Source organism: Phoxinus phoxinus, assembly GCF_949152265.1.
Source record: "Phoxinus phoxinus genome assembly, chromosome: 8".
Classification (NCBI taxonomy): Eukaryota; Metazoa; Chordata; class Actinopteri; order Cypriniformes; family Leuciscidae; genus Phoxinus; species Phoxinus phoxinus.
Genome location: NC_136883.1, coordinates 28,266,021 through 28,288,321, shown reverse-complemented (window position 1 = coordinate 28,288,321; position 22,301 = coordinate 28,266,021). Strand labels below are relative to the sequence as shown.

The window sequence follows — 22,301 nt, the reverse complement described above, 5'->3', positions numbered from 1 at the left end:
TAATCATAATATGATTATTAGTAGGCCAATTACATGACAGCAGGCCACATGATATGAAAAATGGCGGCACCCATGAGGTGGCGACCCGCTCCATGTAGAATAAAACTGCTTTTTCTAGAAGAAAGATACGCTTGGAGTCTTCATGCATGTTGTGTGCAAAACTGCAATGATATTTATCTCAAATGTGCTGTCCATTTCCCCCAGGTGTAAAATGGGATTTTTAAATAAAAAAAATACTCCCATTACATTTTTAAATTAGGCCAACATAGTTGTATTTGTATTGGTGAGTAAACTAACAGCAAACTTTGCATTCCTGTTCATGATTTGCATGATTGCTTTTGAAGCAATGCTGTAACAGCACCTCTGGCCTTCAGTATGTACTCAAATCACTTCCTACTTCCACTCAACAAACTTCATCTGACATCTGAAATGTCTTGGAAAAGGTTTTAGATGTTTTTTTTATAAATATTTTACTATTGCATATTTGGGCAACATAATCACACCAGTAGCTATATCTGAATAAAATGTATAACTGCCATATTTAGTCATTTTTAAGACTACTATAATGATCATTGGGAGGCAACTTACCCTAAAGTGCTGATAAATCCATTGACAGATCCCTCCGCGTACAGAGACACGATATCCCCAATGTGAAGGAAACTGGACCTGTGGTCCGACATATCTGTAAATGTTTCAGAAGATTTTCTGATACTTTAACTACTCTGATCCAGCGCGTTGTGTCCAGTCGACTCAATGTCTCAATCCACTTGTTCCTGCGCTTTGACAGTAACACATTTTTAATCCAGCAGCCCAGAGAAGAGATGCGACTTTAGAGTTTTGATTCCTCTAACTGTCGCGTTTCTTCATGTTTTCAACTTCTTCCTGTGAAACAAACGAGGCTTTTTCTCACCAATATGCCACTCGAGTGGGAGGAGACTCACCCTCTGTCCCGTGAAATCAAGGAAGTGATGCTGTCTGTCTTTTGCTGTGGTCTGCACAATGCAAGTGAGAATGCAACTTGTGTGTTTGCGCAGTCGTGCAGGCATTAAGTGTCGGTGAGGTGGTGCAAAATGATTAAAGTTTCTCCTCAACTTTTTCATTTTATTAATAACTTTAAATAATTTTCTAATGCTTATGTATTCGCGAAAAAGCCTATTAGAGCATTTAATATAATATCGGCAGATAAATGAAAAGGCATTTGTTTTGTTTTTATTTGTAGCCTACTTGCAAGCATGCAACATTTTGCACACACACACAAAAAAATCATATTACTTTATGAACCATTCAGTTTTGCCATTAAACAATAAATTGAGATGTTTTAGATACATTTAGTAGTAAATTTGATTGTTTATTTGACGCATTTTCGTGCTTTTGGGGGGAAAAGGAGAAAAGTTCCTTACCATATCAAATGAATATTGGTAAAATAGCCTACTTCTGAATATATTAAATGAGATAGCTTTGTAACCTATCTAGGAGGTCAGATAAAGTGTCAAAGTTTCTTTGAATAATCTATAGGCCATCTTTGCATAATCACATCACCCACTGTGCTTATCAGACATGTGCAAAGTCTTCAGTAAAATAATATTTATGATTAATGGTTCTATTTAATATTTATTCAGGTGTAATTTGTTGAACAACGTGAATAGATGACAAAATGTTTTATCTTTTTCCATTATTAGAGTTTTTAAAATATATATTATATGTTTCTATATAGCCTACCTACATTATATGCTCGCTCTATCTCTTGAACATGAATTCGCCGCCTGCACTGCCATCTAGTGTAATTTGGGATGAAATAAATAAAATAAAGCCACATGGTCACATGTTTTCTTGGTTTTTACTGAATTTTGGTTTTATAATCTAATTAATACAACTCCACAGCCACATAATGTAATCGTATACAAAAAAAAAAGTATATTTTAAAAAAAAATTCGTGTGGAACTTTGAATTGTGACCTAGATGAGATGATACTAATGACTGAAATTCCCCATATTTCAAATAAATGTATAGGTTACATATGTGTAATTGTATTTACATGATTATATAGCATGGGTTCCTTCCTGACAAATATATTTTTCCATTAACTTTATCATTGCTTAGAATTCTATGAAGTTCTTAAAAACAAGAAAAATAAATAAAAATGACATTCAAATAATGACTTGAATAACTCTTCTACGATCAACTTTTTAAGTAGGCTACTGAATTAATATTTACATAATTAATGAATTAACTTTTTAGATAATAGGTTTTCAAAACATAAACTATCATGAATTACAAGGACATTTCTAACAGCTTGGTATGTTTTTTGAAACTAGATTTTACAATTTATAATATCAGTCATCCTAATTTGTCACTGACAATAATACACCGTCCAAATAAATAAATAAATAAAGGTTGAGAACAACAACCTGGCTGATCTGATCTCAGCATCAACCCTATCACGTGGTCACTGGAAGGAAAACCAAGATGCTTGACATTTGCTCACAGTTTCCATGAGGTTAAAGCTCATGAGTGACTGGCAACGACATCTAACCTGCCTGCCGGGTACCTGTAATTTACTTACTTACATATCTGTCTAAAGAAACATGAGGTCATGAACACACGCAGTACGAGATTATACCACACACTCACACACACACACACACACACACACACACACACCAACACAATACATCTATGCTCCACCTCCATTGACCTTAGGCGACAAAGCCGCAGAGAAAACCTCCCTCACATAATACCTGCGGTGCCACAGAGCCCGTGCATGCAGTATTTATCATACGCTTATTTCACTTTAAACGGAGCAGGATTCTGTTGTTGCGTGTACCATTGTGAGGATAAATAGCCGGTTTGAAACTGTAGCAGAGACTTGTACATTTGGTCCAACTCTTTTCCCTCCAGCAGCCCGATTCGCAGATCACCCGGGAACAACTAATCGGTAAGTGGCACAGACTTAAATAATCGACACTTATAGTTATCAAATAGCCTTTAACTTTTTTTTTTCATTGTCTGAAAAGATACATCTGCCTGCGATTCGTCCGCAAAAATAAACGTTTAGTTCTTTGTTTCTTGTTTACAGAAACAAAGAAGCTATGGTATTTTACTGTCTGTTTTTTACTTGAGTGCATTATACAACATCATGCCTTTTACTGTTACTTTATTCATAAATACTTTTACTTTATTCATAAATAAAGTGCATTTATTATCAGCATCATCCCTGTAAACCTACACTATTGCCAGAGCAGGATCAGGTGCCTTTTCCCACGCTGCTCTGTCACACTGATGTACGGTGCAAGTCAAGTTTCTTTATCAAGTGCACAATGATAAAGCATGCAGTAGTTATTAAATATAGGCTAATGTTGGAAATGTATTTGGGTTAGCCTATTCCTCATAAAAGGTGCCTTTTTGTGTCTCGCATGTAAACAATGACCACGCATGATATTTCCTAACACACCATCAACAACAACAAAAGTAGGCTACAGTAGGTTTCTTTGTGTGCTGTGTGTTCAGGTTACCATTATAACCCATCCTTACTAAAATGTTATGACTTCTTTTTGTATCACTTTATCCTATATTCTGTTTGATTTCTTATATAGTCACCCCCTTAAACCATAATTTTTGTATTTGATTATTGAAAACTGGATATTTGGTAATGACTAAATTAGCTGTAAAACTATCCCTGTTCGTTTTCTAATGTGGCTGATTGCACAATTGGTTTTGTAATATGAAATATGTTATTTTCTGATAGAATATATATATATATATATATATATATATATATATATATATATATATATAATATAAATTAAATATACTTTCAAAAATCACAAAAGGCACCCATTTCATGTAATGACTGTTTCTGCAGGCTCCACAGAAGAATACAGAGATAAAATCACAGATATAAGATAAGAGTTAAAAGTCAGAAATTGAACATACGACATATATATAAATAAATACAAGTATATATGCTACGTTATAACATGACTTCAACATGGACTGTTGGCTACTACAGAATAAGGAATATCACTTTAAACATGCTATATGATAAACTAGACTGCCAATTGAGAATGTGGTAAAGAAAAAATAATCCTCTTGAATTGTTTGCTTGAAAATTGCATAATGTTTATGGGGGCTTTCAATGTCTGGGCGCTTAACTTCATAAGTATTGGTGAATGCAGATTAACTCATTTAATCCCATTTGTGACCAAAAATTATGTTGTAGAGTTTGAAGGTTCTAAAAAGAGTTGTTGATGTATTATACACATGTGTATAATACATCAACAACTCTTTTTAGAACCTTTAGACCTGCAGTTTCATTTGTAGTTTATAACTGCAGTTATAAACTACAAATGAAACTGCAGGTTTTCTTGAATTTATTTAAACATTACTTTATTTAAGTTCCATTGGTAACGTTTTAAGACAATGCATGCAGTTTCTTTAATTGGGTTATCTAAGGAGATAAACACTTGTGCTGGGAAAATTTTGGGATTAAATGGGCATACTGTACATGGCTAGTTCTACAAGAGTTGCAATAAACATAGTGGGTGGCTTTTCTAATCCTTTCTTGCTTTTCAGAAGCTCCAGAGACATGGGTTTAAGGATTGGACACATTTTTGTGGGAATGACCCAAGCCAAACCTACATCTGATTCTTAATCAGTCTTCTGTTGTGGGATATAATGCTGGATTACTCAAGATGACTGAGTTGAATTATGCTTTCATAAGCGAAAACGGGAAGGAAGCGGATAAAACTTTGGACTGGAGTTGTATAGACTGGCATGCGAGGAAAGCGATAAAAGGGACGGATGCACAGACTCAAACCCAATGTGTGCAAAGCGAGGACAAAGACACACAAACGGCTAGTCCTGTCATAATGCGAATAGATTTAGGAAGGACGTCGTCCAGACTGAGGTATGGTTCCCTCACCGAGTCCGACGGCGTGCCCGCACATTTATTCCAGTTTGATAGACAAGCCCCGGCCCGCATCTCCACGTCCCCCACTCTGAGGAGGATGAGGAGTACGAGAATCTCCTACCGAGAGCCAAGCAAGTTGGACAGTCCTTTAGGAGAGGAGTCTCCAACTCCGACGAGTCCACTTTCTCAATTTTTCCGGCAGTCATCTCCACTGGCTGTTCAGTTGGATGGAGAGAGCGGGAACTTTGAATCTTCAATGATTCATGGGAAACTCAGATCTCACAGATCAAAAACCATTGACAATGGTGTCATTTGCAAGTGCAAAGAGTCTCGTGATTCAAAAGAGCCTGTTTCTGATGACAATGAGAGCTCCACCGATGACAATGAGCAGGTATATGTCTTTAAAATGATACAGGCATTCCTAACCCTATATCTATATAAGATACTTAACTGAAACATGGCACTCTAGAATACTTAATTCTGATTGGTCAATCGCGCTAGTGTTCTGATATTTCCCAATATTTCCCATCGTCCATAACAACTCTGTATATCAGACTGCTTATTCAGATAAAAAACACTGTTACTTTCATGCTTGGTATTACTGTAGTATTGTTGCAGTCAGTGTTTTAGAGCCATTAGTTTTTTAGCAAAAGCATTAAGGTAATATAAAGATAAAATGATCAATTATACACTTATTTAATCTCATATGTATTTATTTGCTAAGTAACAGCGTAAAAAAGATAGGTGTCGATTATAGATTTTAGTAATATTTTAATTAGCTTTTATTTAATATTTTTGATTTTCATTGTAATTTTAGTTTATTTTTAGTTTTTTTATATATATATTACTAGTAATTTTTTATCTCAGTTTTAGTAGTTTTAGTGCACAATTTCAGTTACTTCTCATTTTGTTTAGTTTAGGTTTTTTATCATTTAGGTTTTCATTCAATTTTTAGCGTTATTATTTAAATTAACAATACATCTTTAATAGGCTTAGTTTTAGTTAATTATAATAACCCTAGTCCTGATCACCCTGTCAGACTTTATTTAATTGTATGGCTGTACATTATCCTTTTCTAAATAGTTGATAATGCGTTTCATATGATATGTGATGAAACAGTTTTTTTCATGCCTGTAAATCAGTCTTTCCGCTCTGATCAAAGAAAGCCTCTCGTCTCTTGTCTCATTCTTCTTCGACCTCCTGAGGTAGTAGTTCACAATAAGAGCTTTCGACAGCAATTGAATCAGCAGTTTCATGCATTGTCAGCTTCAGACCTCTCCTCTGATGAAGCTCCATTCAGCGCATTCGGCAATCACCAAATAATGGAAGGGTCAGTGAAGAATCAAAAGTATAAAAGGAAAGCCCCATTCACTCCTCTCACACATTCATCCAAGCATTCCCACAATGGAGTGAGATATCTGTAGATGTGAGAACTTTAGGGTTCTTTAACCCGCACCAGTTGTATGATGAGATCCTTTGAAATTGATATTATGCAGCCGATGACTTAGAAATGACTAGTGTTTTTTCTTCTGAAAGTACTTTGCTCACGTTTTGTTGTATCTGCTTTTGATTACAGGCCAAAGATCCCTGTCATAAAAGGTAGGTGAGCTGTTTCTATCTAATGTTTTGCATAAACCGTCCCCACCCGAGTCATATTTGCATGTGAACCGTAATTTTTCCCTTAGTGTATGGTCACTTTGTTCTGTGTCAAACCAGCATTCTCATGTTCACTTAAACTACCCGGCCGGTACTTGTTGCTCAACATCTCCTATTTGAAAAGTTGTTTCATTAATCCAGGAATTTGTTTGTGTGGAAACATACCGTTTGGGGGTAATGAGGCTAAAGCGGGACACTTTTTCAGTAGAGCGCCACCATGCTGGCGCAGTGGGTGTTGGGATTGAGGGAAGTTCTTTGTTCATTGTATTGCCGCTTTGTTAGCTGCGCATGAACTTTTAATGGAGAGTTATTAGAGTTCCATCATTCGGCCCTGTACGGGCCAGACAAACTCTCATTAGTGACGCTTTTCCCCCTGTCGGGCCCACTCTGCTTGGACCACGGTCGTCTTTTCAGCGGTGGATAATTAGGCAGCTATTGTGGCCTTAATTACAGTATGGCACCGTCTGATTGCAGTGCTCATCCCTGGACGGCGATTGGACGGGACAGTTATGTTAAGGGGGCATCTTTATTCCGTGGAGGTGCGAGGACAATGCTCCCTTCTTTGTGGTCGTGCTGGGGCAGGGATAGTCGGCATAGAGGGCTGCTTCATTCTAGGATTGCCTCTAGATAACAAGCCATTAGCAGTGACCTGTTTTTAATGTCGGTAAAAAAGGAGACGCAATGAGTGACTTTTTACTGGTAGGGTTCAATGTACTGGCATCTGTGTTTCTGTTTGCACTTGCAAAGGAGAAGTTGGTAGTGTAAAAAGACACACATGTTTTTTTAAGGGGTTTTAACAAAGTATAAAGTTAAAAAGGAAGTATTTGATGGGTTCATTGTGCCAGGTACCTTGGAAATAGGTGTTCACTTTATAATGATGAAGAATTCATGTCTCACAGCAACTTTATATGAGTCAAGAGTTTATTGGTATATGATCCCATATTCACTGTGTTGAAAGACTGATAATAGTATCTGCAGTTGTTATTGTATTCAGTTCTTCAGTTGGGGTTCTTGTTATGTTAGTTTGTACATAAATATACATTAAATAAGGAAGACAACAGGTTAAGTAAAAAAATATAATTAATATGTAATATAGTGCACCTATTTAGTAAAATGCCCCTCTTTAGAATCCATCCATCCATCAATATCTCTCTGCCTGGCCTGCCTATACTATATATGACTTTCAAATTTCTAGGCCTTCACATTTCAGATAAAGATTTGTAAAGCCTTGATCAACCCATATAGGTTTTTTACTTTAATGTTGTAGTAAAATTTGTATTTATTACATGGATGGAAGGTATGGAAGGTATTTTTTCTTACTTCCAAGCTCTTATTGCTCCACAATACCTACATTTGAAGATGTAAGTAATCCCCTGTAAACTGTTTATTGACACACCACATAGTGGCACATCATTGAGTCTCTGTACAGATGGATAGGCACAAAGCTGAGGATGACTCAAACAAAAACCAGACTATCAAGTTGTGTGTGAAAACAGTCACTGCCCTTCGGATTTTATGTCTAAAAACGTAACAGGGAAACTGAAGCAGAGCAGAAAAAAACAGAAATTCACTATACGGAACTATATTCATGCTTAATATAGTGATTACTGAGTTATTATACACTATAATGATGATTAAACAGTATAGGGAACTGCACAAGAGCATAAATGTGTCCTTCTCTACATTGTTTGCAGTCCACCATATACATGAGCTTATTACATGTTTGTTTTCTCAACAAAACAAAAAAAAATCATTGGATTTGATTAATAATGACTTCCCACCCCTGCTGCTGCTGCTCTTTGTTCTTAACCAGTGAATATAATAATCTGTATCTTTCCGATATATCCCACTGCTCAGTTGTCCATTGACAGACCTATAAATCCGCCATGCAATGGTGTGCAGGTACAGCTGTTACATGGTATGGTTTCGTTAGTCATCTTTGCAAACGCAGTTCCGGCCACCCAATACTAGCAAGGCATGTTGGAAATGTGAACATGGAATTCTTTGATTTCCTGCTAAAGCAAATCTGGTTTGAAATTTCAAGTTTAGCACGGCTTGGCCCTGCATAAAGAGATTACTATACAGCGCATTGGCCAAGGTTTATCTAACCTTCTCGGATTAATTTAGTGAAATAATTGTTTTCCGAGGTCTAAGGAGCTATTGTGCTATTCTGGACTGGGTAGAGGTTAAATTAATTTGGCGGAATTGCATTTCACATGCAAATCTACCCTCTAAGCTTGTAGAAAGTGTCGTTTTACAAATGCTAAGCAAATACATGTTGAATGTGATGCTCTGTGGTTAACCAACATTATTTCAGTACACATACATCATGCATACTTTTACTTTGAAAGACTGGCTGCCTCAAGGGCTGGAATGTTCTTCAAACTCACCTGTTCTCTTCTGGTTGACTTTTTCCCAGGCTGCAGGAGAGGAGGCGGAGCTCCGTGGTCGTGAGTCTTCCTGGATTGGATGTTTCTCCTGGAGATTTGTTTGTGTCCAATGGCGCTGCTGATATTTTAAATAAATCTGCCTATTCAGGTTAGTCATGCCTTGGTCAATGTCATGACTCAGGGTTTGATATGAATTGCTAACATTTACTAACCTATATTTACACTCACAGAATGAAATCTTAAAGAAAGAATAAGTAGCTTTATAGCACATTCTCCAAATTGCAATACTTGAATGTTTTGCTCTGTATTTTCAACACTTTACAATACGGTTCATTAGTTAACATGAACTAAGAATGAACAATACTACATCATTTATTAATCTTAGTAAATATTAATTTAAAAATGTACTAATACATTATTAAAATCAAAGGTTGTATTTGGTAACATTAGTTAATGCACTGTGAAGTAACATGAACAAACAATAAACAGCTGTATTTTTTATTAACTAAAATTAACAAAGATGAATAAATACAGTATCAAATGTATTGCTCATTGTTAGTTCATGTTAACCAATGAACCTTATTGTAAAGTGCTACCAGCATTTTATTATTCCATTTTTTTACAGACACTAAGAAATCAAAGTGGCCCTTCTCGAGGCGTAGCACAGTAAGTTCCCGTATTTTAACGTTTCAACACCATCATGCAGACATCTCTCCCATGAAGTTTTGATCTAGTGCCAGTTCTGTGGTTAGTGCCATCTGCAGATACTCTATTGTCATTTTTCAGATGCTTCGTGTCATTCGGATGATGTCTAGCACATAGTGTTCACTGACCCATTTTGAGCTACATCAGATTTGAATGCATGCACACCTTCCCCCCAATCAATTCAATTAACAGTAAACAACAACAAAACGGGCCTGTCTAACAGAGCTCGAACATGTCCTGCTATCCAATCTGCTCCACAGTTTGTGCTCAAACACAAAGAGACCTGTTGAGGGCAGGGCAGTGTGATGTTAAGTAAATGTGAGTGGTGTTTTCCAACAGACAAAAGGAAAGACTTGCAGCGTAGCCGACATTGACAAGTGTCTAGCTGACGTTCAGGTCCAGGAATGGAGAGACACAGACTTTCAGACATTTAAGGTAAAAAATCTGTTGATTTTGACCACCTGAGATGAGCTTTAGAGCACCTTCGTTTTTTTATGCATGTCACATTAGAAGTCCTATTTTTGTTATTATTATTAAGTCAAGGCACCCATGCGTAAAAATGTTTTAAGTTCTCTTTGTTCTCAGACTATTTTTCGGAGAATTGTGAGATATAACCTTGCAATTGCAAGTTATAAAGCCAGAATTGCAGGGTATAAACTCGCAATTGCGAGAAAAAAAGTCAGAATTCTGATTCAGACTTTTTAACTCGCAAGTGCAAGTTTATATCTCACAAATTGCGACTTTATCTTTATTTCTTCATGAAAAATATTTTTGTCTGTGGTGTCTTGCCTTAAGGAGTCAAATTTCTCTCTCTTCTTTCAGGATATGTCTTTGGAGGACTTTTTGAGGGGTCACTCTGAACTGGAGGCAGCGGAGAATCCAAAAACCTACCGAAAACAGGAGGCCATTTGGGAGCTTTTCACCAGTGAATGTGTCTACTTCCTTGATCAGCTTATGGTTTTAAAAGAGGTGTGAACATGATGCCTTCGGTATTATGGAATGGCATGTCTTCCAGTGAAAGAGACAAATACAGTTGTTGTTTTTTTATCGTGCTTTATATTGCATGGTTACAGTAACTCAAATTTACCAGTGAACACAACCAACCACAGCCAACCAACCTTTGTAGTCTGGCACCAACCATGTGCTTGCCTTTGTTCTGCATATAGGTGTTTCTGACCACACTAACAGACCTGCAGATGAGAGAGTGTCTACAGGACATTGACTCCTGGAGGCTCTTTGCGAATCTCAATGAGCTCTGTCTGGTAAGACTTCAATGAGTTTGGTGGGAAATTGTTACAGGAAATTTAACAACTGCAGTTTTGTGACTTATCTGGTTTATAACATAAAAATATTGTTCTTAGTTCTCTTTTGTTTCTTACTATATTTCAGGTTAGCTTCGGCTTCCTTACTAGTCTCTTGCGTGTCATTAAGGAAATGTGGGCCAGTCCAGACAGCAATAGTACTCAATCTCTTCTTGAACTCCTTAGAAAGGTAGGATACTAGGTTGGCATGCACTGTATGTACAGTATGCACAGCGTGTGTGTGTGTGTGTGTGTGTGTGTGTGTGTGTGTGTGTGTGTGTGTGTGTGTGTGTGTGTGTGTGTGTGTGTGTGTGTGTGTGTGTGTGTGTGTGTGTGTGTGTGTGTGTGTGTGTGTGTGTGGAAATCTTGGTCACACTTTAGTTTAGGGTCCAATTATACTAACTATTAACTATAACTTTAGCCTCAAACTCCTAATTTACTGATTATTAATAGTTAGTGAGGTAGTTTTTGTAGTTAAGTTTAGGTATTGGGTTGGAGTAAGGGATGTAGAACAAGGTTATGTAGAATAAGGCATTAATATGTGCTTTATAAGTACTAATAAACAGCCAATATCCTAGTAATATGCATGCTAATTGGCAACTAGTTAAAAGTGAGAATTGAACCCTAAATTAAAGTGTGACTGAAATCTTTAACAATGTAAAAGTCTTTACATACAAAATAACTCATACAATCTAAAATAAAAAATGCTTATAGAAATGGAAAGTCACAGTCAGTGACCTTTAAACATAATGTATAACTGCCCAAAAGCAAACATGAGATCCAACCCCTTAGCAATATTGTGCTTACATAATGTATGATTATGTTAGAGATTCAGCAAATGATTGTTTTAGAAAACAAAAAAACTGAACTCCGCTAATCTTTTGTTCCCTGTTTGCTAAAAGATAACAGAACTTTCTCTCTATTGTTCTCTTCTGATCACTCTCCCTTATTGACTGTTGACTTTACAGGCATTTGGTGAGAGCATTTGCCATTGTCTACAGAAATACTGCCTGAATTACAGTACGGCCATCTTTTATCTGGACAGCCTGAAGCTCAGGGAGGACTTTGGCTCTTTCGTGAAGGTAACCGTGACAGGCAAGATTTGATATGGTAAATCAGGGCTTGGTCTCAATGTACTGACAAGATCTAGGGAACAGGGCAAATGTTACCACACGAGGCTCAGGCCACTGCTGGTTGTCAGGGACCGTTGCTTCTCACGCTGGAACATGGGGACCAGGTCGCTGGGGAAAATCTGTTGACTCTGCTACTTTCCCTCTCTTACATCACCAGCTGTCTCCACATCAATTTTGGCCTGTCGCTTCTTGCTTTTCCACTTGCACACAGGGGATCTGATTTGTCAGTTTTATTTATTATTTATATTTGTCACTATTATATTCATGACAAGAAGTAGGCTACAGTATTATAAAAAAGTGTGTCCCTATTGCGCTTTTTTAGATATGACCTTTTATGTAATGTTTAATATAGCTGTTTATGAATGTTAAAGGTCTGCAAAGTTTCAAAGATCAGTGCACGACCAGCAGAGTTATTGTCTGCATCTGAAAACTTAAAAAATGCTTTATTCCAGGGTAAGAAGGCATCAAGGCACGTCCGAATCCAATGTTAGCTTCACTTCTCTTGAGATACCTACATCTGATCGATTTTTTTAGGGAAGCATAGATGTATTCTTCCCTGCTTTTGATATCCCACAATCCTATGCGTTCCATTTGGTGACAGTTGAGCTAGAAAAAGAAAGATGGCAACTGAAAGTTGCGGTTGCTGGTCAGTTTGTGTGTAAATGTACGTTTTGACCTACGTTTTCCAACTCGGATGTCATTTCTAGCGAGAAATTACTACTGTAGTAATTCAATATTTGTTTAGTTGTCACCAAATCTCTCTCTATTTTGCTGTAGATCATTAAACTGTTACGCTGCCTCAGTAGTTTGTCTGAAATCAGTTTCGTAACGTACCTTGCGCAAACGCCGCCTGCGAAGTCATTGCCCAAGTTTTCGTATGCAGCCATTATTTCCCAAAAGATAGAATCGATTCTAATCTGCCTGAATCGTGTCATCAATAATTCCATTCTTACTTCCTGCATGAAGCTACAGTATGTACTGTACGTTTGCCTGACAACAACATTTACTCAGGGCTGCCAACTCTCACGCAATTGACACTGTCTCTCACGCCACACATCCATTTTCGAACACATTGAAAAATCGTGACTCAAAGAGGACACTGACACCGGAAGACAACACAGAGCAGGTTTCTTTTGATATGAAACAAAGTCTCAGCTTTCAAATTCTGTCACTTTTATTACCAAAATTCAAACAACAAATAAAGTTTAAGGCACTCTTAAATGTGACGTGGCCGATCACTGTAGCGCCTCAGTTCAAGCGGTCTGTGGTCCTCTTTATTGCAGTGTAAAAAAAATTATATGATCAGTAAGTTATGACAAGACGTTTTTACATTGCTTTAACTCATCAACATAAGTTAAGCATTTATACAATCTTGTATATAAGTTATACAAGATTGAACTCATTTTTTAAGTCCGTTTAATGTAATTTAAGTTGAATTGACTTAAACATCCAAGTTGATTGTAGTTAAAAATTTAATGCAGCATTTTCCTTTTTTACAGTGTACTAGTTAATAGTAAATTAACACGAATGAATGTTAGAAGGTATGTTGAAAGATACAGTACAACTTACCGTAAAGTATCATGCCTCATGTAATCTATCAATCAGAGTTTAAACCACGATAAGAGGTCAATAAAAGAGCTGTTGAACAATGTCTTGTAACGTTACAATTACCTGAGGAAAGTCAAATAATGACCATAGCATGTTAGTTAGCTAGAAAAATGAACTATAGAGAGGAGAATTTGGCTAAATTAATTTGAGTTGTTAATTTGCACATTTAATAATACCAGCTGACAGGGCTCCTTGTATGTTTACAGCATTAGTTGAGAGATTTAAATTCACACGTAACTACTGTAGCTGATATTTATCCAAATGAATCGATATTGAATCAAGCTAATGAATTGAAATCATGAAATTTGTGATATGGTAATGACCAATCAGAGCGAAGAGAGAGAGACCGAATCTTTTATCGAACCGTTTCAGACACTGTGAGAAAAAACGTGATGCTGCAATGTATATTTTGAGAAAAGTAAAGTGTTATTTTACCTTGGATGCCTGTATATTGTAGGAGACCAAACAAAACAAAATAAGGAGCCTTAAAAAAAAACGACATAATAGGGACACTTTAATACTTACCTACTATCTTTCTTCCCATCCTTCACTCTTTCTCTCCTCCAGTGGTGTGAGCGTAACGAGCAGTGCCGCAGACTGCAGTTGAAGGATCTTCTGGTGATTCCTCTGCAGAGGTTTACACGCTACCCTCTGCTGTTGAAGAACATTGGGAAGAGGAGTTGCTCCGAGGCCGAGGAGAACACCATACAGAGCATCGTGGATCTTGTTGACCGAGCCATCTGTAAGTCAGTGGCATTAATGTGACAGTTGAAAGTACGGACGCACGATGTGAAAATTCATGACAATAGCAATAAGCTGAAAATTATTTTCGTGTTATGGCTGATAACTGATAAATGGCAGGTATACATTTTTTTAATATAAATTAAAAATAAAACACTTAGAACTAAAATAAATTTTTTAAATGCTGAAATGAAGTAAATAAAAGTGAATTTAGTTACGTGAACATTTTATATTAATTTTGAGATTTACTAAATATGACTTTTAAAAGTTGTTAAATTAGTGTTTTTAAAATGTTTACTGTAAGTGATATTTAAATGTTATAGTACTTTGACTGAATAAATTAAAAATAAAACACCTAAATAAAAAAAAAAAAAAAAAAGTAGGCATCACAAAATTATAGTGTACAGTACTACAGACAAAAAACATTTTGTGAACATTTAAGATGACCGCAAAGGAAGTGACCATGCATCATTAAAAATCCATTATCAACCCAAACCAACTAAATTAAAACAACTTTTTTTAAGCAATACTTATGTGGGGGAAAAAATAGTTTTCTTTGTTCCTCATATGCAGATGCTTTGATCTCACTTGTCAAACCAGGAATTAGAAGCAGTGAAAGGTGACTTTTCCGGTTCTCATAGAGAAGCTGTTTGTGAGGTGTGTTGTGACAGCCGCTGTGAGAAAAGATAAGCAGAGTGACAGCTGCAAAATCAGTGGCAAACACTGAGAAAGATGTAAGCCAAAACAGTTGAAAGTATGCCATGTTTTAGTTAGTCATGAAAACCTGACATGCCCAGTTATCTTTTATGAAGCATTACACACCTTGTCATAAATCCATTATGTTTTTATCAAGTACCCTGTTTCGATAAGGAAATTAGATGAATACACCCTCTGTGTTTTCATGCATCCATGCTTGCCCTTCCATCTGTTCAAATGTTTGTATTTTAATGTGTGTTTTTTTTATAAAATTAGATTTATTTAAATATATAATTTACTAAGACAAACTTGTTAATCAAAAATGCCGTTATGATGGTAATGACCATGTGGTAGAGATACAAGATTTTGCTGTTGACACACAACAAAGTCAGGCCCTATATTTAGTCGTTTTAAAAGACAAAACGTTTTTTTTTTCTTATTTTGAAACAAATAACCCACTAACTGACTATGTGTGATGATATATGTATTTCACTTTCAACATAAACATACAGTGAAATGTATGGAAGCTTGTTTCTGTCACAGAATGAAAAAATAAAAAAGGTTATTGCAACTTTTTATCTAATAATTTTATCACTTTTTCTTGCAATTGTGACTTTATATCTCACAATTCTTACTTTTTTCTCTCGCAATTTGAGAGTTCATATCTCACAATTCTGAATTTTTTTTCTTGCAATTGTGAGTTTATATCTCACAATTCTGAATTTTTTCTCGCAATTCTGAGCTAATATCTAACAATTCTGAATTTTTTTCTCTGAATTGTACGTTTATATCTCGCATTTCGGATTTTATGACTCATATTTGTGAGTTTATAACTCACTATTCTGACTTTTCTGAGAATTGTGAAATATAAACTCACAATTGGGTAAAAACAGTCTGAATTGTGAGTTAAAAAGTCGCAATTACCTTTTTGTTATGATTTCAGCAATATTCTCTATGATATTTGATGTGATGATAATAATTGCATTTGACTTGTTGACCTGCTCCAGGGCTGATTTATGGCTAGACAAGCATGACATGAATAATAGGTTAATCTTCTATACAACGTCCCAAGATGGCAGCACCTCATTTCAACACACTTAATGACACAGTTTAACCAATATAAGGGTGTGTGTTCAACTCTACCTGGTGACTTTCAGTTGTCTGATGGGTGTGGGGTTCAAACAACATGAATGTTCGTCATTGTTGATGAAAGAGCCTTTATTTGGAACGCATCTAGAATTGAAATAAAGTCGATTATCTCCAACTGAACAAACAAAAACAGGGTCTGTGGTTGTATAAAAGCAGTAATGTGTGTTTGGGGAGGTGTGGATTAATGCACTGAACCTTTCAAAGCCAACCACCTTTGTGTGGGCTGATGAGACAATAAGTTCCCCTCCCAAATCTCTCTCTCTTTCGGTCTCTGTACAGATGATCTTGAAGGAAAAGTAAAGTGGTTAGACAACTACCAGAAGGTGAAGCAGCTGAAGGAATCTCTAGTGTGGCTTCCTGTGTGGGAGCGAGACAAGAGGGCGCATGTTCCTGAGGTCTGTGTCAAAATCTGTCTCTATAAACACACATTATACTTAAAGGCACAGTATGTAAGTTTCGCTGCTAGAGGTCACTTGTTTAAAACGATAACAAAAGCGTAGCTTGATGACGCCGTGAATGAGCGTGGAATCATGGGTGTTTTCGTCTTCACCTCCATGGAAAGCAATCCGACGGGACTCTGGCAGAAATCATGTTCATTGCTGAGCTAATGTATTCAAGTTTTATTAACGTTATTGTGGAATGAAACAGGGCGGGGCAGAGAGCCTTGGAAATTTTACGTTTGCTATTTTTATTATGCTTATATGCCGCAGTTGGTCGGCATATTTATATTTTACGATTCAAGTTCCGTTTAACGCCCGCCTCCTTCTTCTCTGAACTTGAACTTTGTTACGGTTATGTTTGACTACTTAAATTCACATACTTTTATTTTATTCGATTGAAACAGCCGCAAGTGCTGAATTATTACTCATACAGGTCACTTTATTTGATGAATTAACATTGTTGGGTAACCCAGCGCTGTTTTACTTGGCCACAACAATCATACTAAAAATAAGTTTTGAGTGTGTTGAAAGTTGTTGTAACGTTACCCTGTGTGTTTGCTCGGTAGCTAGCTGGTATGAGACACTTGTTCCACATTGCAGTAAGCTAGATCAATATTAGAATATCATATTAATAAAAGCTGGATGACTTATGTTGCTAAACATTGTATGGTGGATAATGCTGTATTACTGTTACTACAAATAAAGCTCTTTCTGATTATGCTATGTTAGCCACTTGACAAAGTAGTGTTGTCTCTGAGGCATGGTACAAACATGTTAGTCGCCATGAAATTGTTAATTTCTCTGGATTTAAACATTGCTGAAAACATTTTTATTCAAGTCAACAAAATGTATAACATTGTTCTAGTGGTTTTTGGATATTTTAATCCAAAAACCTTACATATTGTGCCTTTACTAATGTTAATTTAGCTTCATTTGAACTGTATTTGTAGAGATTTAACGGCCGTGCGTGTTTGATCCTTCACAGAATCTGAAGCACTTGCTCAAATCTGTAACCCTGGAGAACCTGGTGTCTCACCGTAGTCTTCTGCACGATGGGAAGCTCGTTCTCATAGGTCGGATGGCTGAGTTTTTCTCATTGGTCCACTTATGCTTTTAGGATGGTTGTGTGGCGTGAACTTACACTATTTCTTCGTTTGCACAGAAAACGCAAAGTTGCATGAGGTCTACCTACTTCTCTTTGACGAATTCCTTCTAATCACGAAGATCAAGCGCAGCAAAAAGGTGCGGTTCTGTATGATTTTGAAGCGTGACTGTTTGGTGTTATTACTGTAAAATGCCTAGCAGCCATGCCTCTATTGACATAAATCAAAGCATGGGTGCTGCGTACGAGTGACGGTGATGTGAAAATAGATTTGTTGATTCTGTCTGGGAGTAATTATTGATTCAAACCATTACTCCCTTTTACACTCTAAGGTTGAATAGAGATCAGTGGATTGTGACAGATCATATTATTATACTGACTACTGTAAATGGAGATTAAAAGTTGAATGAAATGTTGCCTATTTTATCTTTATATGAGATATATCACAATGATACCAAAAAATTGTAAAAGTTAATTTTGCAAGTTAATATACAGGCTATAGCGCTAAAATGTTGAAAAGTCAAGATGAAATAAAAAAATTAACCCATTTACTTTTTATATACACTACCGGTCAAAGGTTTAGGTTAATACTTTTTTTTTTTTAAAAGAAATTAATATTTTTATTCAGTAATGATGCTTTAAATTGATCAAATACTTTACCTTGTTGCATAAAATTATATTTTAAATAAATACAGATCTTTTCTACTTTCTTTTTTTTCTTTTTTTTTTCTTTTTTGGCCCGCCACAAAAACGTTATATTAAGCAGCATGACTGTTTTTAACTTTTTAAAATAATAATAAATGTTTCTTAAGCACCAAATCAGCATATTAGAATGATTTCTGAAGGATCATGTGACGCTGTAATGATGCTGAAAATTCAGCTTTGCCATCACAGGAATAAATTACATTTTAAAATATATAAAGGTAGAAAACATTTATTTTAAATTGTAATTATATTCAACAATATTACTGTATTTCGTTTGTTCAAATAAAAGCACTGCTTATGGTGCGCATAAGACACTTCTTTTTAAAAAACATAAAAAAATCTTACAGACCCAAAACCTTTGAACAGTATTAGTGTACATTTCACTGGAGTTATTTGGGACTTTTACTGAAATAAAATGAATAATATAGTTTCATTATACTGTAAATGTTATACTTTTAGTTTTTTATAAAAATCTTACCAATAGTTATATATATATTGCATGATTTGAATTACATGTAATATCAGTTAATGTATTTAAATAATGCAGCTTCCTGGTTTGGTGTGGAAAGGCCACTTTTTACAATCCAATCAATTACCAGTAAAAAAAGAAAAGTCCAATTCCATCCCACATTTATTTTAAATATTAAATATTTTTTGGAAATACAACACAACACAGAAGTAAACTGGGTCAACAAGTATTTTTTATGTTGCCTTTAAGCACAAGTTAGCATTCGTCTATTTGAGAATGGCCAAACTCTCAAACAGCTGTTCTCACAGGCTTGTGTGTTTTATGTTGTAGAAGTCTGGCGTAGTGGAGTCGAACCCCCTGCGTCCGGCTGCGGGCCAAGAGCTTGAGCTCTTATTGCAGGAGGGCTGTAGTTTCACTGTCCTGGACCAGCCCATCTCTCTGGACCGCCTGCAGTTAAAGAACATAGACCAGATCAATGCCACAGGTGTTGACGACACACACACACACACACACATACCATGACACATTCTCTGGATTAAGGTCATGTTGCAGTTGTTTAGTGCAGTTATGTAATCGCTTAGCAATGCAGACTTTTCCATTGAGGATGAACCCATGTGATCAGCACTGATAATGATGTCGATGCAAACACTGAAAGAGTGTTCACTGTTGTCTTTTGAATGTTTCAGCCGCTGGTCTTCCCAATTCATTCATAATAATGCACCAGAATCGTTACCAGCAATGCATTGGAGTCTTCATTCTACAAGCCCAGACTGAATCTATGAAGGTGAATAGAAGATTCTGCGTATTTATGTTGGATTTCAACAGAGCCAGGCTTTGATTTCCACCCAACACCCGTAATTCGCAAGATCAACCAGTGCTAACATGCCAATGTCATTACATTGAATGTTCTTAGCAGATGCTTTCTTAGAAATTACAACCGTTTTAAAATTTTAAAGGGATAGTTCACCAAAAAATGAAAATGCTGTCATCATTTACTCACCCAGCCCTCAAGTTGTTCCAAACCTGTATGAGTTTCTTTCTTCTGTTGAACACAAAAGAAGATATTTTGAAGAACGTTGGTAACCAGACAGTTGACGGCAGCCATTGACTTCCTCAGATTTTTTTTTTCAACGATAAAAGTCAATGGCTGCCGTCCATTGATTACCAATGTTTGATTACCAACATTCTTCAAAATGTTTTTTTTTTTTGGGGGGGGGGGGGGGGGGGGGGGTTATTTTGTGTTCAACATAAGAAACAAACTCATATGGGTTTTGAACAACTTGAGGATGAGTAAATGATTACAAAATTGTCATTTTTGGGTGAACTATACCTTTAAGATAAGTCCTTTTACTCAGCAACCATATTGAAGACTAAAATAATGGCTGCTGAAAATTCAGCTTTGCCATCACAAAATGTTATTATATTTCAATAACATTTAAAATCGCAAATGAAATCTTACAACAATGGTATTATCAATCATGCTAAAAATCGTATTCAGGCTGTACGTATGTTATGTATGTTTCAGAAAGCGTGGGTGTCTGTGATTGAGGATGCCATCAATTCTCTGCTGAAGCAGGACTCTCAGCAGCCGCGGGTCAAGAACTCTTGTCTTTATCTGGAGTCTTCACAGATCTAATTTATACAGAGACTTTCTGTAGAACCTCCTCCAGAGTGCCAAAAGATCACTGCATTGCACAATGCATCTCATTTACTTTAAGGAGAAATTCTGTCATCATTTACTCGCCCTCACGTCGTTCCGAATCTTCTGTGGAACAGACGTTTAACAGAACAGTACAGTGGGAATTTTTAGAAAAAAAATTGAATGGAAATAAAGCTGAAATAAACTAAGGGGGAGTTTACACAACACCGTTGTGTAAAAAAAAAAAAATTTTAAACATGCGTTCTGGACATTCATTCTGTCAAGCTTCTAAAAGGACAGAAATCACCTATGAGTATTATGAAAGTCCTCCATATGGCTCACATTGTGCTAAACATCTCCTTTTTTATCCCAGAAAGAAAGTCATAGAGGTTTGGAACAACAATATTTGACAGTGAGGGTTGATTTTAAAGCAACATTAATTTAATATTTTTTGTGTGTGTGTGCTAAAAATGGATAAACAGCACAGCTGTAATGTGGTGACCCTGAGCAGTTTGAAGTTCACAAGAGGAACCATTTTTCAATTCCCTTTTTGAATTTTTGGAGAACGAACAATGTTACATGTTCCTGTCGCAAATAAAGATGATGAATTTGTTTTTGTCACATGGACATGTTGTATTGGGGTATTAAAGTTAAATGCTTAGATAAAGAACCCATGTAGATTGTAAATGCATTGTTTGTAAGTTTCCAGTTGTTCACATTTGTATAAATTAACATTTTCTTTAAAAAAAAAATAATGCTCTACAATACATTGTGTTGGAAATAATTTCCATGTTTGACCATGAAAAATGTAATATTGTCAAGTTGTTTTTATTGTGAACAAAGTATTTCATTTACCAGTATTAACTACAGATTCTCGAAAATGATTCAAAATGCTGCCAGCCCTGTAGTTGGCGATGTCACTTTACATGTAAAGACGTAAAGCGCATGATGTAATTTTTTATAAATTCGTGTGGGGTTTTTTTTGTCTACACGGAGACGATAATGGTAGTTTTATCAAATTTGCAGTTTAAAACTTTGCCCCCCAAATATATAAAAAGTTTACCATTTTTAGTTGAAAACGGTGTCGTGTAAACAGCCCCTAAAACAAACTATTAATTGTTTTCAGTAATGGAAATAAAGCTGAAATTAACTAAGGGGGGGGGGGGGGGAGTAATAAATAAATAAAAATTAAAAAAATTAAAAAACATGCGTTCTGGATATTCATTTACACAACAACGGCATTTTGGGGGCCTAAAAAAACCCGCAAACTTTGTAAACCTTACAAGTTTTTGAAAACGAGTCTGTTATCTCTGTGTAAACTACAAAAATGCAAATTTGTGAAAACGGTGACGTCATGCGTATTACGTGTTCAGTCCCTAGGCACGTAATGTTTATTTAGTCGTTCTCGCGGATTCGCCTGTACACTTTTCCAATTTTTAGTACATTGTTGTCGTGTAAATGTACCATAAAATACAAATATTAGATAAGAAACTTCCAACTTTCAGTTACACACACACGTACGCCTGCAAGATGTCTGTTAAAGATCACTTAATCTGGAAAGCATCTGCTGTTTACAAACATCTAATAGACGTTTTTAAGATGTCAGTTTTACATACATTCTAAACGTCTATTTGACATCTGACAGGAAACGTCCTATA

At 36.1% G+C, this 22,301-nt stretch overlaps 2 protein-coding genes across 3 annotated transcripts in view; one reads left to right on the top strand and one right to left on the bottom strand.

Annotated features, from left to right (window-relative positions):
• Positions 1-930, bottom strand: part of itpr2 (inositol 1,4,5-trisphosphate receptor, type 2) — an 89,989-nt gene extending 89,059 nt beyond the window's left edge. The window contains exon 1 of the mRNA XM_079621073.1: positions 589-930. Within this exon, the coding sequence (XP_079477199.1) occupies positions 589-680 (92 nt within the window). The 5' untranslated portion in view covers positions 681-930. The remainder of the gene's footprint in view (positions 1-588) is intronic.
• A 1,783-nt stretch (positions 931-2,713) lies between these two features.
• On the top strand, positions 2,714-21,811 carry plekhg7 (pleckstrin homology domain containing, family G (with RhoGef domain) member 7). 2 transcript variants are annotated; one of them, XM_079620480.1, is made up of 17 exons: positions 2,714-2,935; positions 4,573-5,300; positions 6,486-6,508; positions 8,985-9,103; positions 9,581-9,621; positions 10,000-10,095; positions 10,483-10,629; positions 10,827-10,922; positions 11,050-11,151; positions 11,930-12,043; positions 14,270-14,444; positions 16,568-16,683; positions 17,714-17,801; positions 17,891-17,970; positions 19,335-19,488; positions 19,691-19,788; positions 20,530-21,811. In XM_079620480.1, exons 2-17 carry the CDS (start codon positions 4,692-4,694, stop codon positions 20,638-20,640), a joined length of 2,169 nt encoding a protein of 722 aa, XP_079476606.1. In that variant the 5' UTR covers positions 2,714-2,935; positions 4,573-4,691; the 3' UTR covers positions 20,641-21,811. The 2 variants fall into 2 exon arrangements, with proteins under 2 accessions (XP_079476606.1, XP_079476605.1); XM_079620479.1 differs by having other exon boundaries at positions 2,850-2,935; positions 4,576-5,300; positions 20,530-21,810.
• The last annotated feature ends 490 nt before the right edge of the window (positions 21,812-22,301 follow it).

Excerpts from the sequence above, each read along its gene's own strand:
- plekhg7 (XM_079620480.1), top strand. The coding sequence starts at position 4,692 with ATGACTGAGTTGAATTATGCTTTCATAAGCGAAAACGGGAAGGAAGCG. Across the intron at positions 12,044-14,269 it reads ACTTTGGCTCTTTCGTGAAG|TGGTGTGAGCGTAACGAGCA; the intron begins GTAACCGTGACA and ends TCTCTCCTCCAG. Across the intron at positions 16,684-17,713 it reads AGAGGGCGCATGTTCCTGAG|AATCTGAAGCACTTGCTCAA; the intron begins GTCTGTGTCAAA and ends GATCCTTCACAG.